This window comes from Bos indicus, chromosome 8, assembly GCF_029378745.1.
Source record: "Bos indicus isolate NIAB-ARS_2022 breed Sahiwal x Tharparkar chromosome 8, NIAB-ARS_B.indTharparkar_mat_pri_1.0, whole genome shotgun sequence".
Classification (NCBI taxonomy): Eukaryota; Metazoa; Chordata; class Mammalia; order Artiodactyla; family Bovidae; genus Bos; species Bos indicus.
The window spans coordinates 16,771,506-16,786,021 of NC_091767.1; the positions used below are offsets into that span (position 1 = coordinate 16,771,506).

Sequence of the window (14,516 nt, forward strand, 5' to 3'; positions counted from 1 at the left end):
GACGCCAGAGCCAGACGCTTAACCAGAACAGTCAACCACGAATGACACATGCCTCTGGGGAAGTAAGAGCCAATACGCCCTTTTCCACCTTCATTTTTTAACAAATCTGGCTCCTTTGACTCTGCCAATTGGGTTGGCATGAGATGAAACAAACCGTAAGAATCCCATCCACTTTCCCAGCAGAGTGAAAGAGCCTAACAGGCTCTGGAGTCACACAGACTTGAATTCAGACCCCTTTGCATCACACACTATAGCGCTCAACCTCAAGCCAGTCAGTCCTCGTGCATTTCTGAGCTCTGATTCTGGTGTAAGCAGATGGCGTAAGAGCTCAACCCTCAAGCCAGCAGCCGGCAAGGATGTATCACACACCCACCCGCTCCAGGCTCCACACTGGGCCCAGGGGATCCATCTGTGACAAGCTCCTCCAGGAGCCTACAGTCTGGAGGGGGTCGCAGACACGAGTCAGGATGAACGCACCTCAGAGTGGAATTAGCGTCTGGGAACCGTGCTCAGATGGTTGGACGGCATCACTGACTCAATGGACATGAGTTTGAGCAAGCTCTGGAAGATGGTGATGGACAGGGAAGCCTGGCGTGCTGCAGTCCATGGGGTCGCAAAGAGTCGGACACGACCGAGCAACTGAAAAACAATGTCAGTGCTCAGGAGTGTATCAGGAGCAGATGGAAGATGCCAGGGAACCTGAGTCTGGGGATGAGGGAAGGCTTTGAGCTGAACTCTAAAGAAGGGAGCGGCATTAACGACTGGATGGAATATCTGCCAGCTGCTTGTGGAACTTTGGATGTGCAGGGACATTCTCTCGTGTCCCTTTGAACCCTGACTCTCCAACCCTCCACCGCCCAGCTTCAACCAAGCGCTGTCACAGGCCAGGGGTCTCAGCTCCAAGCATCTGGCTTTCTCTCCAGAAGAAAAGAGTGGAAAAAGCATGAAAGCTAGAATGGGTAGCATCTACCTCAGAAATTGCCATCTGGGTCTTGTCTGACTCTGGGACCGCAGTCTCCCCTCTGTGGCCCTATCATAGCATCTCTGCATTCCCTGAGGGACTCTCTCCTTTTGCAGCTTCCATAATAGGATAAAAGAAAAAAGACACAAGTCATTTAAACAACTTGCTTTTTTTTTCCCCCAGAGGTGCCTGAAGAGGATGGATTGAATGGGGCATTTGGTGACTTAGCAAAAGGGAGGGGAAAAGGGGGGATGAGGAAGGAAGAAAATGGACTAAAGCTCAGAAATTACTGGAATTTTTATTCAATTTTGTTTGGGAGAAAGGAGATTTACTGAGTCAGAGATAAAAGGCAAATCCGAGTAGAGCCCCAGAGAAATTATTGTATTCCATGCTCGATTTAGCTCTCTAGCTCAACATGGCTTGGAGATCATAAGTTCTGTGGTTAGACACATTCATAAACTCAGTAGGGCTCCGTCAGATGCTGGGTCCCTGCCGAGTACCAGGTCCCCACCAGCATCAGAAGCAGAATGTGAGGCTGCCTAGTCAGACCTTCAAGAGGGGCTCCCAGCCCGGCGGGCTCACCGCACCCTCTGCCTTCATGCCAACTCTCTGGCCAGCCTCCTCCTTGGCCTGACCACTCAGCAAACTCTTGTCTTGCTTTGAGTCTAGTTGTTGAGCAAATTCCTGCTGGAACCACATGTGAGTGATCGGTTTGGGATTCTGATTTCCACCCAGGCATCCTGCCTGGGCTGACTCAGAATCCAAGCTCAGCCTGGTTTTGTGTTGTTGCTGCTGCTGCTAAGTCGCTTCAGTCGTGTCTGACTCTGTGTGACCCCATAGATTGCAGCCCATCAGGCTCCCCCGTCCCTGGGATTCTCCAGGCAAGAACACTGGAGTAGGTTTCCATTTCCTCCTCCAATGCATGAAAGTGAAAAGTGAAAGTGAAGTGGCTCAGTCATGTCTGACTCGTAGCGACCCCATGGACTGCAGCCTACCAGGCTCCTCCATCCATGGGATTTTCCAGACAAGAGTACTGGAGTGGGGTGCCATTGCCTTCTCCGGGTTCTGTGTTAGGCTCACTAATTCTGTTTGCAGAGGTCAAGCCACACCACTTGCCCCAAGGCCATCCTTGTCCTTCCCCAGACAGCTAGATGTCTATCACCTTTTTGCAGAACTCATCTGAATGCATCTTGTTTCTAGCCAGTTTTTAGGAATCTGACATTTCCCAGCTTGAATCTGAGACTCAGGGGAGGCGCTGAGATTAGTTCATGCTTACGAATCATTTAGAGACCTATAGGTCAAAGGTTGTTTGCTATGATCCATGTGTACCTGTCCAAGATTATTGTTGGAAGATTTGTCTGGGTTATTATAAGACTAGTCAAACTTTAACTCCAAATCTATGTAGTCTATTCCGGTTGAGACCGCTGGTTAATATTGTCTGGTATTAACTTTCTAATTGAGTACAGTGACTGAAATTTAACTATCACCCCCCACCCCTGAAACAACTATATGGAAAGGTAAAGAAGGGAGGTTTTCATGATGAAAGGAGGTGTTGTGGAGTTTTTCTTCCCACCCTCTAGGCTAGATCAAAATGTTCTTCATCTCAGAGCCCTCCTCCCTAGAAGATCATTGTGCAGCCTTCCATGTGAGGACCCGATCAGGTCTCTGGGAGAAAGCTATCATTTCTGCTGTAGGCTTTTTTCCTCCCCCAAATAGGAGATGATGGATTCACATCTCGACTAAATAAGACCACTGCTGTCTTGTGGCTCAGTTTTGATTGATGAGTATTCCCTATCTAGCCTTGTGCCAGGTGCTTTAAAACATAGAATCAAAGTATAAGACAGCCTCTTTGTTCAGAGAACTTACAGTAATACAAGACATAAATATGAGAAATATGTAGAAAATAATGCAAGGCTGAATATAATCCAGGGCCTAATCGAGTGCCTACTACTCTAGTTCTTTGCAAAATGATGCATTAATACCAAGACTGCCCTCCTGAAAATACATGTGCAGGAAGAATTTAATCCAAAAGTATGTTACAAAGACTGTTTGGCCCATGCAATACTAAAACTTAACCGTTCACGAGAGTGCTTCCTGTCTGCAGAGTATTAGCAAAGCCTTTTCCGTGTGTGGATTTAATCCTCACAACAACCACCTGAGCTACAGATAATATTCACATCCCTGTTTCTTTCACGATGGGGAAACTGTGGGTTAGACATACCAAGTTGTTTGGATGTCACTGTCTTGTTACTGGATAATAGAGCCGGAAATGGAACCTAGGAAGTCTGGTTACAGACTTTTAAACCAGTTGCTATTATAGGTAAAAGGAAGTTCCAGAGTTAAATAGGACTTTTGACTACAGGCATTCTCAGATCCTTTACTATGGTTAGGTATATTGCAAAGTTTTATAAAAAGCATTTTTAATAAATATAAGGTCAAGTATAGCTTCTAACCAAGGATCTCCCAGAATTAGTCTTTTTTAAGACAGACCTTGGGAAACACGAAAGTGGAGGGTCCCCAGTATCTTATGTACTACAAGAAGCTGAAGGAACAAAAGGAGGCGGTTGGGTACAGTGCTGAGTGAGTCAGTGGTGCCCCATGGAACACACAGGCTGCCCTCTGCCCAGAGCCTTGCACAGCCTCCTCAGCTTCCGGCTGACATGGTAACAAGTCCAATGTTCATGTGAAATGGTTCATTAGCCTTTCATTCTTCCTACTGCCAGCTTGCATTCATTTAAGACAAGCAAACCTTTTTTGAGCTCCTTCTACAACCCAGGTACTGAGCTAAGTGGAGGTCAAAAAATGATCGTCTCAACAGTGAGGGTCCCTATGCCATGGAGCTGTAGTAGACGGATGCCAAAGGAAGAGCCTGAGTCTCGTTCAGAGCCAAACTCTTCCTCTACCTCCTGGGCAAGGCAAACACTTTAACTGAGCTAAGCCACAGTTACATTAAACAGACAAACACAACACTGAAATATCACTGCCCAGGGTTTCACTGGGAATACATCACAACACACATACACATATCAAGACCCTCTCAGAGTTCAGTTTTGTGTGGCTGTTTCATGGGAATTGGGGTTTCCTGGTGGCTCAGCGGTAAAGAGTCCGCCTGCAGTGCAGGAGACACGGGTTTGATCCCCAGGTTGGGAAGATCCCCTGGCGAAGAAGATGGCAACCCACTCTAGTATTTTTGCCTGGGAAATCCCATGGACAGAGGAACCTGGTGGGCTGCAGTCCATGGGGTCGCGAAAGAGTCGGGCATGACTTAGCAGCTAAACAACAAAAAGACAAACTGGCACAGCTGAAACCTCCCGCCCCCGGCCATGTCCCCTAGCAGCTGGTGAAGGGAAAGGTAAGTGCACCTGAGGAGGCTCAGGCTACTCGGGGAGGAAGGGCTTGGGAGCTGGAGGCGTGTGCAGAACCCCAGAGCAACAACTCCCGATTTCAGGGTGCTGGGTCCTCATAGACAATCCTGGATCCAAAGCCCTCCATTCTCCACTGGCTCTGTGACCTGGGGCAGCCACTTAATTTTCCAAGTCGGTTTCCTCATTTGCGAGATGGTAACAATATCAGTACCTGGACTTGTTAAGTGTTAGTCGCTCTGTCGTGTCCAACTCTTGGTGACCTCATGGACTGTAGCCTGCCGGGCTTCTCTGTCCATGGAATTCTCCAGGCAAGAATACTGGAGTGGGTTGCCATTTCCTTCTCCAGGGGATCTTCCCAACCCAGGGATCAAACCTGCATTGCCTGCATTGCACAGACTCTTTATGGTCTGAGCCACCAGGGAAGCCCAAGACTTCAGCGCTCAGTAAATGTTGGCTTTTACTCTCAGTCCCAGATCCATGATCTAAGGCACTGGCCAAGGAAACGCATCTTTCTCGGGGCAGCAGAGTATTAGCTGACCTCTTAGTACCTCGGAGCTGTGGCTCCAGAGGGAGTGGATTTTTTCACCCTTCTCTCCTCACCCCTTTCCTTTTTAAAAAATTATATATCTGCACCACCAAAAAGTAACCTTGAGATGCCTTGTTACATTTAGCCTTTAAGCTGTGCTTTTATCTTTGGCAGAGAGTCACATGCCAGACATAACCAGATCTGTTAGATTTTATTTATTTATTTGGTTGCGTGGGTCTTTGTTGCAGCATGCAGGATCTTCATTGTGGCACACAGACTCTTTAGTTGTGGTTCATGGGCTTAGTTGCTCCGAGGCATGTGGGATCTTCCCAGACCAGGGATCGAACCTGCATTCCGCTGTATTGCAAGGCAGATTCTTAACCACTGGACCCACTTGGCAAGTCCTAGATCAGTTGTATTTTAGAATCAGACTGACTTGGTCCGAATCCCAGCCCTGCCACTGTTTACCTAAGTGGCCTGGAGCACGTTCGTCTGTGTTGGTGTTATTCACCAGTGATGCAGGACTAGTAAACCCTACATCACAGACACGTTGCCAAGGTAACCCATGTCAACCCCTGATATTGTCTCAGTGTTGTTAAAGGACTCCCCTTCTGTTGGGAATATTCTTGAACGTGGATGAAGGGAGAGTCCATCATCTCTAGGCCTCGGGCCTCTTTGAAGGCTCCAGATCCTCCCCGAGCCTGGCAGCAGTGGTCTTCACCAGCCCCTTTTCATCAGAGGAAGCCATCCATCAGCTCTGGGAGGGGCTGCCCTCCATCTTGTCCCAGCTTTGCCTCACCCCACCCCTAAATACCAGCATCTGTTGCCCAGACAGTCAGCTGCCAAGCTGTGCCCCAGTCTCTCCCTGTGGTTCATTTGATATGTTGCCATTTTGTTATAGAAGAAAAAGCCAGTATCAGTGCCGGGTAATGGGGAGGCAGACCCTGCCTCGGCCAACTGCCAGCTGTGTTTCATCTCTCATCCCCACCCAGGGGTCCCAGGTGATCCCATTACTGATGTCTCTCACCAGACAGCTGCAGTTAGGACCCAGCAGAGGCACGGACAGCAGAACTCCAGGCTTCCTGGGGACGAGGGACATGCCCTGAGCACCGCTCTACAATTCTGCTGAAAAGCAGGTGGTCATGTCTACCTTTTCCTGATAAGGACTCCCTTATAACAACAGCTAGATGGTCCAGATTTTAAAAAGCAGAGAGATTCGCGGGGTGGTGCTTGTCATTTCCATTTAGCAAGCTCTTACCATGTGCTAGGCACTGTAGGAGGATTTTAGACATGTTGACACTCTCCTGGCTATTTAAGAAAGGTTCTATTTTCTGGGTATTGCTTCTAATCCTTACAACAGTTGGTATTTTCACCCTACCTATGGAAAAACTGAAGCTCAGAGAGGTTAAATAACTTGCCTGTAGTCATACAGCTGGAAAAGGAGCAATATAGGAATTTAAAGGCTATCTGACTTCAGAATCTATGATGTCACTACCTAAGAACTGTGTAAATAACGAGAGCTTAAGCAGTGTTTGAGATGGAGAAAGAAAGTGGGCTTGGGATGCTGCTATTTGTTGTTCTGACCAAGCTGGGAGTGGTGGTCATCAGACAGGAAACCTGCATGATTCCTTTGACCACCCACCCAGTCTGTGTTATGAACAACAACCTCCAACTCTCACCTTCCTCAAGGATAGGAGGTGACAGTAACTGTCAGGCAAAGTTTCCATGAAGTTTTGTTGCATTTTCACACCCCAGAAACAGTGGATCTCAGGAAAAGTTTAGATCAGAATTTGCAAACTGGTAGTTTTCAGGACAAGTTATCCCTGGTAAGATGTTTTGTCTTGACCTGTGGTATATTTTTTTAACTTCAGGTTAATTGCTATCATTTTACTATGATTATTATTATTATTGTTCCCTTTGGCTGCAAGGCATGTGGGATGGCCAAGGAATGAATCTGCAGCCCCTGCAGTGGAAGCTCAGAATCCTAACCCCTGGATTGCCAGGAAAGTCTCGATATCATTTTTAAAAACAGAAAACCAGATAATTCACATAGAACCCCAGATTTCCGAATCATCTTGAAGAACCAGAAGATCTAGCAGCCCCAGGCCCCTGTCCCCACATGGCCACCACCGGCTGAGTTGTGCACTGACTGCTTCCTTTGATGAGAAGGGGCTTTCGGATTTCTGCAGCCCCCACCCCTCCCTGATACTCGGTGTCAGGAATGCCAGTCTCCCTGGAGCATCACCCTCCTCCTGCCAGTTTTCCTACATTAAAGATAAGAGGAAAAAGAACTTTCCTGGGCTCTATGAAGTGGGAAAAGTAAAAAAGAATACATGTTTCAAACTAAAAATCATTAATTGTGCGTGTCTGTGTGTACCAAAAAGATACCACCAAAGAAGGAAACCTGACCCTCTTCCTTCATTTGTTTCTTTTTCCTGATCCTTGGCGTTTGAATTTAACACCATTTTGGCCACCTTTTCAGGCCGTGTCCAGTGCAGTTGCCCACGTGGGGCGCATCTGCAGGCTGGCCCGGGAGACTAGTCCTGGGCTGGTCTCCCGCCTGAATCATGTGCTTGGGGCCCGCCAGAGCATCCCCATCATGCTTTTGTTCCCTCTTCCCTTCTCTAGGTGTTCCCTTCCCAAAGAACTTCCTGCAGATCTGCAAGAAGATCCTGTGCCGCCTCTTCCGGGTCTTCGTCCACGTCTACATCCACCACTTCGACCGGGTCATTGTGATGGGTGCCGAGGCCCACGTCAACACCTGCTACAAACACTTCTATTACTTCGTCACAGAGATGAACCTCATAGATCGCAAGGAGCTGGAGCCCTTGGTAAGTGTCCCCGTGTAGTGGCCACACCCAGGTCACCCCAGGATGTTGACCATTTGTCACAGAACACTGCCATGCCCCTGCTCTGATGGCCGGCTGCTAACTGGAAGATTGCAGAATTGGGCAGGATTTAGGGGTCAGGTAAAGGTCAGGATATGCCAAGATGTGCACAGCATTCAGGGGCTGAGATTGTCATGGTTTGGGCCAGAGGGAGTAGCTTTTTAAAAAATAAAAAAAAAACTTTTTCTTTTTGAATATTTATTTGGCTACGTCTGGTTTTAGTTGCAGCATGCAGGCTTAGTTGCCCATGGATGCAGCATCTTAGTTCCCTGACCAGGGATCAAACCCTCATCCCATGTGTTAGAAGGTGTATTCTTAACCACTGGACGACCAGGGAAGTCCCAAGAGTACCTTTAATTCTCTCTTACTTATTTAACCCCGTAAATGGGCATTTTGAGTTCTGTGTCATCTGCTACGGAGGTTTCCAAAGAAGGTAATAAACATTTCTTCAGTTGGTGAATAAATATTTAGCACCTACTGGGTGGCAGCTGCGAGACACACACAGTTAAGTTAAGCTGTCTTTGAGTAGCTTTTACTCCAGGGAGAAAGAGAGGGGAGCCCAAGATGAGAATACAGTGTCGTGGGGACTTGGCTTTTTATACTGAACCTCTTGCAATGCAGTTTTAATGGAATATGTGAGAATTGAGAACACTTGGTTGAAAACACTTTACTCTTATTGTTTAGGCGAATGAAGAGTTCTTTTATTTTCTTTATAAGCCATCTTTACAGCTGGACTCAAACTGTGCTTTAGAAGTCAAGGCCCCTGAAAAACCCTGCATCTTTTGTAACATGTATCATACTATGGATACCCTCATCACAGCTATCTTTAACAGCTCTATTGAGTGCTGTCTTAGCCAGTATAATTACAGTGCTTTATGGAAAAATCATGCTTTTTCTCTAAAACAGTTCAAAGTGGCAGTTTTGGTAAACATAACTGACAGAGTAACTAACTTTGATCCAAGTCCACTTGAACAATGGCCAGAGTGCAGGGGCCAGGCTAGTCTTTTGCTGGCCTGTCTTCCTTATTCTTTATGTACATTTTGTTTGTTTGTTTTCTCAAAGATTGATTGACTGATGGATCTAATTTTTTGACTGTGCTGGATCTTCATTGCTGCACTGGGGTTTTCTCTAGCTATGACAAGTGGGGGCTACTGCCTAATTCTGGTGCATGGGCTTCTCACCTTGCAGACTACAGGCTCTAGGCATGCGAGCTTCAGTGGTTGTGGCCCATGGGCTCATTAGTTGTGGCTCTCGGACTCTAGAACATGGACTCAGCTGCTCCCCAGCATGTGGGATCTTCCTGGAGTAGGGATTGAACCTATGTGCCCTGCTTTAGCAGGTGGATTCTTAACCACTGGCCCACCAGGGAAGTCTCACATGTTCTTAAAATATAGGTTATAATTTATGTCTGGTGAGGCCAGCGGATCAAGAGATGATGCCATTAAAAAAATAGTTTGTTTTACTCACAGATCCCCAAAGAAGGGGGCACACCACGGCATGAGAGCCAGACAGGAAGGACACAGGTTGGAGGGAAAACATGGCGCCTTTGTTGTGGTTTCCCTGGGAAGAATGGGCAAGGCAGGGTAACAAGGCTAAACATGGACTGATTTGAATCATTTCAGAAGGTTCTGGGGCAAAGGGGCTGCCCCAAGCTGTTCACATGGCCCTAGGGTGATGAGAGACAAGGAATTTTAGCCCTAAGTGTGAGCAGCCATAGAGGAGGTGGTTTGGGGAGTGGGCCCTGGATTGGTTAGTTTGTATTGACTGGTGAGTAAACAGCTCAAGGATGAGTTGGTTACTATCTCTAGAAATTGGTGAGTCCTGATCAGGGCCATCCCTCCATTTTTAGCAAGGCCCCGGATATTAAAGAATCAAAATACAAAAACCAGAAGGCATGTTTAATGCATGTTTAGAGTTCCTGTATCTGGCAAAGAAGACATTAGGGAATGAACAGATGTTTTATACATCACTTTTAGAGTTTCTCAACTTGAAATCTATTATTAATATTGTGCTTTGGTACAGTTCTGGAACAAAGTAAGACTTACTGGGTCTTGTGTTATATCACTGGCTAAAGCATTCACTTTCTTCATTTTCTTTCACAACCACTTTCTAGAAAGCTCTTGGAAGGAACTAAATTGTCTCCAAATTCAGTTGGACATGTGGTGTGGAAAGAAGCTAAAACATATCATGATGGAGTTTTGCTCATTTGTAGAAAGGCTATTTTGAGTAAACAGAAAAGGCTGTGCAAATAGCAAAGGGAGTTAAAAGCCTGGAAGGAATTGATAAAGCTAGTTTCAGGGAATGTCTAGGACAGAATGGACAGGGGTGGGTGAATGAAGAGACTAGAGCAAGCACTCTCATCTCCAAAACATAGGTCTGCTTCCAGGGAGTTTGGTTCACTTTTGTTCAGCTGATGTGTTCAGGTGGAGGGGGACACCTTCCCTAAAGGTGCTCTTAGAGGAAGAGATTCTTCCCAACACCCATGTTTGGGTTTCTCTGAGCCAAAGGAGCAGAAACAGCATTTGGAGAGAGGAGAATGTTAATTTCTTCTTTACATATGGAAATATGAAGGTCGTTGTAAGATAGAATTGAGTGTAAGCTAATAAGTAGAGGGAATTACACCTGACAGTTCAGCGATTAGGACTCGGTGATTTCACTGCCAGGGCCCAGGTTCATTTCCTGCTCAGGTGCTAGGAACCCTCATTGCCAGGTCTGGTGAAGATTTCAACAATAGGCCACCCCATGTGCTGTTATTGAACTCAGCCTCATTCAGTTCAGTATAGTCACTCAGTTGTGTCTCTTTGCAAGTCCATGGACTGCAGCAAGCCTGGCCTCCCTGTCCTTCACCAACTCCAGGAGCTTGCTCAAACTCCTGTCCGTTGAGTCAGTGATGCCACCCAACCATCTCATCCTCTGTCATCCCCTTCTCCTGCCTTCAATCTTTCTCAGTATCAGGGTCTTTTCCAATGAGTCAATTCTTCACCTCAGGTGGCCAAATTATTGGAGTTTTAGTTTAAGCATCAGTCCTTCCAATGAATATTTAAGACTGATTTCCTTTAGGATTGACTGGTTGGATCTCCTTGCAGTCCAAGGGACTCTCAAGAGTCCTCTCCAATACCACAGTTCAAAAGTATCAGTTCTTGAATGATCAGCTTTCTTTATAGTCCAACTCTCACATCCATACATGACTACTGGAAAAACCATAGCTTTGACTAGACTTACTTTTGTCGGCAAAGTTATCTCTGCTTTTTAATATGCTGTCTAGGTTGGTCATAGCTTTTCTTCCAAGGAGCAAGCGTCTTTTAATTTCATGCCTGCAGTCACCATCCACAGTGATTTTGGAGCCCAAGAAAATAAAGTCTGTCACTGTTTCCATCGTTTCCCCATCTATTTGCCATCAAGTGGTGGGATTGAATGCCATGATCTTAGTTTTTGAATGTTGAGTTTTAAGCCAGCTTTTTCACTTCCTCTTTCAGTTTCATCAGGAGGCTCTTTAGTTCCTCTTTGCTTTCTGCCATAAGGGTGGTGTCATCTGCATATCTGAGGTTATTGATATTTCTCCCAGCAATCGTGATTCCAGCTTATGTTTCTTCCAGCCCAGCATTTCTCATGATGTACTCTGCATATAAGCTAAATAAGCAGGGTGACAATATACAACCTTGCTGCTGCTGCTAAGTCACTTCAGTCGTGTCTGACTCTGTGTGACCCCATAGATGGCAGCCCACCAGGCTCCCCCGTCCCTGGGATTCTCCAGGCAATATACAACCTTGATGTACTCCTTTCCCAATTTGGAACCAGTCCGTTGGTCCATGTTCAGTTATAACTATGACTTCTTGACTTGCATACAGATTTCCCAGGAGGCAGGTCAGGTGGTCTGATATTCCCATCTCTTTAAGAATTTTCCACAGTTTGTTGTGATCCACACAGTTAAAGGCTTTGGCATAGTCAATAAAGCAAAAGTAAATTTTTTCTGAGATATTTGATCTCTGGTTCCTCTGCCTTTTCTAAATCCAGCTTGAACATCTGGTAGTTCCCGGTTCACATAGGGAAGCCTGGCTTGGAGAATTTTGAGCATTACTTTGCTGGTGTGTGAGATGAGTGCAATTGTGCAATAGTTTGAGCATTCTTTGGCATTGCCTTTCTTTGGGATTGGAATGAAAACTGACCTTTTCCAGTCCTGTGGCCACTGCTGAGTTTTCCAAATTTGCTGGCATATTGAGTGCAGCACTTTCACAGCATCATCTTTTAGGATTTAAAATAGCTCAATTGGAATTCCATCCCTTCCACTAGCTTTGTTCATACTGATGCTTCCTAAGGCCCATTTGACTTCGCATTCCTGGATGTCTGGCTCTAGGTGAATGATCACACCATCATGGTTATTTGAGTCATGAAGATCTTTTTTGTACAGTTCTTCTGTGTATTGACACCTGTTTTTAGTATCTTCTGCTTTTGTTAGGTCCATGCCATTTCTTTTCTTTATTGTGCCCATCTTTGCATGCAATGTTCACTTGGTTTCTCTAAGTTTCCTGATGAGAGCTCTAGTCTTTCCCTTTCTATTGTTTCATTAACAGTGCCCCAAAGTCTCTGAACCACCTGTCTTACTAGTCTCTTATGGTCCAGGAAAATATCCCCTCATAGTGTGTCTTCCCATATCTAGAGTTACACTAGTACAATCATTGATCTCTTATAGAACTATATATCATCATTATACCAGACATTCAGTTACACATATGGTAATGCAAGAAACAACAATTTTGTAAAGCAGGCAATATAAAAAATAAGTTAGCAGATGAGTGAGGTCATAAGTAAAAATATAAGTCAAGAACTTTGCTCCCCAGAAATAAAACAAACCAAAAAAAAACAAGCAAGTAGAGAAAACTTTCCTTTGCATCAGAACACTCTCAGTTACAGCAGACCCTTGAACAACACAAGTTCAAACTGCATATAAAGTCCACTTATACGCAGGCTTTCCTGGTGGCTCAGATGTTAAAGAATCTGCTTGCAGTGTGGGAGACCTGGGATCGATCCCTGGGTGGGAAGATCCCCTGGAGAAGGGAATGGCACCCCACTCCAGTATTCTTGCCTGGAGAATCCCATGGACAGGGGATCCTGGTGGGCTACAGTCCATGGAGTCACAAAGAGTTGGACACGGCTGAGAAACTAACACTAACTATACCTGATATACTGTATTACTGCACCATCCAAGGTTGGTTGAATCTGTGGATGCAGACCCATAGATACAGAGGAAACTTGGTCATGGAGGGCCTAACTATACACGAGACTCAGATTTTCAACAGCACAAAGGGTTGGGTCCCCTTACCCTCACATTGTTCAAGGGTCAACTGTATTTTCTACAACTGAAGAAGGGCCCCAGGGATTCGAACACCCAACAGTGCCAGGTGCTTGAAATCTGAGTCACAGAAAGGCCTGGGACAACCCAGTGTTCTAGAGAAGAGCCTCTTTGGGGGCATGGGGAACAAAGAGTGATTGGATTGGCCAGGAATTATTAACAGTGGTTGTGAGCAAGAAGGAACACCAGTTTTCTTCTCAGAAGTTTATAGTTCTTTAAATTCTGCTTGAAACAGTAGCCTTCTTACCTGTTTTGTTAATTTTAATTACAGGGAGATTAATTGCAATGCTTGTACATATTGATAACAAGTGCTTTTAATGCTTAACTGTCTGAAATTAGGTATTCATTTCCCACAAACCAAAACCTGCAAAGTAACAGAAAATAATATTGAGGGTGTTTCTAAAGACAGTCATTATATATTTTCAGTCTGGATACTTAGCACAGTTCCGGATCCATTAAGAATACTGCACCGTGGATTGTTATTACTGAAATGAGCACTTTCAATAATTGACAGAGCTTGAACATGAACTTCCAATTCTACTATTGCCAGTTATTAATTTAATATTAATTATTAATTTAATATTTAATAATTTTATGATTTAATATGTTGACAGTAAAATCAGTCATATCAAATGAACACATTTTATTTGATTTGCATATATCAATTACCCTAGATATGCAAAGCAAGTTACCCAGATGTTCTCATTGTATAAAAAAGATAAGTTTTTGAGAATTGACAAATGCAGTCTAAAAAATACAATGAATCTCACTCATTTTTGGGCCCTTAAAGGATTATGAAGGAGTCAGGCATTTGGCTTCCTGTTCTAGTGCATTCTTTAGAATCGAATGCAGCTAGAGGCCAGAAGGGCAGCACTTCTCCGGCCAGTTTCCTTTTGAATATCAGCAGTCCCAGAGTTCCCACACCTCCAGTGGGACATTCCTAATGTCGTGCCTTGGGATTCCACAGTGTAGAACACTTAAACCCCACCTCGTGTTTCTTTCTGCCATGTTTCCGCCACGCACAGCCACACTCCTCTGCACCCAGAGCCCACTGTGTTGCTTTGTCTGCTGTGGGCCAGCTACCCCGCACGGGTTATGTTGAGGGCCCAGCATCCCACAATGGTAGGAGGTTCAGTCTCAGACTGCTTAAAGACAAGGATCAGACTCTCTGGGTTCAAGCCCTGAACCATTCATTCACCAACTTGCAATCTTGAGCAAGGCTTTTCAAAGCCTCATTTTACTCATTTGAAAAATAGGTATATATTAATAGAATTGCTGATTCAGATGGTAAAGAATCTGCCTGCAATGTGGGAAACCCCAGTTCGACCCCTGGGTTGAGAAGATGCCCTGGAGGAGGAAATGGCAACCCATTCCAGTATTCTTGCCTGGAAAATTCCATGGATGGAGGAGCCTGGCGGTCTACAGT

General features: G+C 45.4%; 1 protein-coding gene across 4 annotated transcripts in view; it reads left to right on the plus strand.

Moving 5' to 3' along the window:
* The window catches only part of MOB3B (MOB kinase activator 3B), a 248,241-nt gene that overhangs the window by 162,701 nt on the left and 71,024 nt on the right, over positions 1 to 14,516 (plus strand). For all 4 annotated transcript variants that reach the window (XM_070794201.1, XM_070794199.1, XM_019965863.2 and 1 more), the window contains one exon: positions 7,481 to 7,683. In XM_070794201.1, coding sequence (XP_070650302.1) covers positions 7,481 to 7,683 — 203 coding nt within the window. The remainder of the gene's footprint in view (positions 1 to 7,480; positions 7,684 to 14,516) is intronic.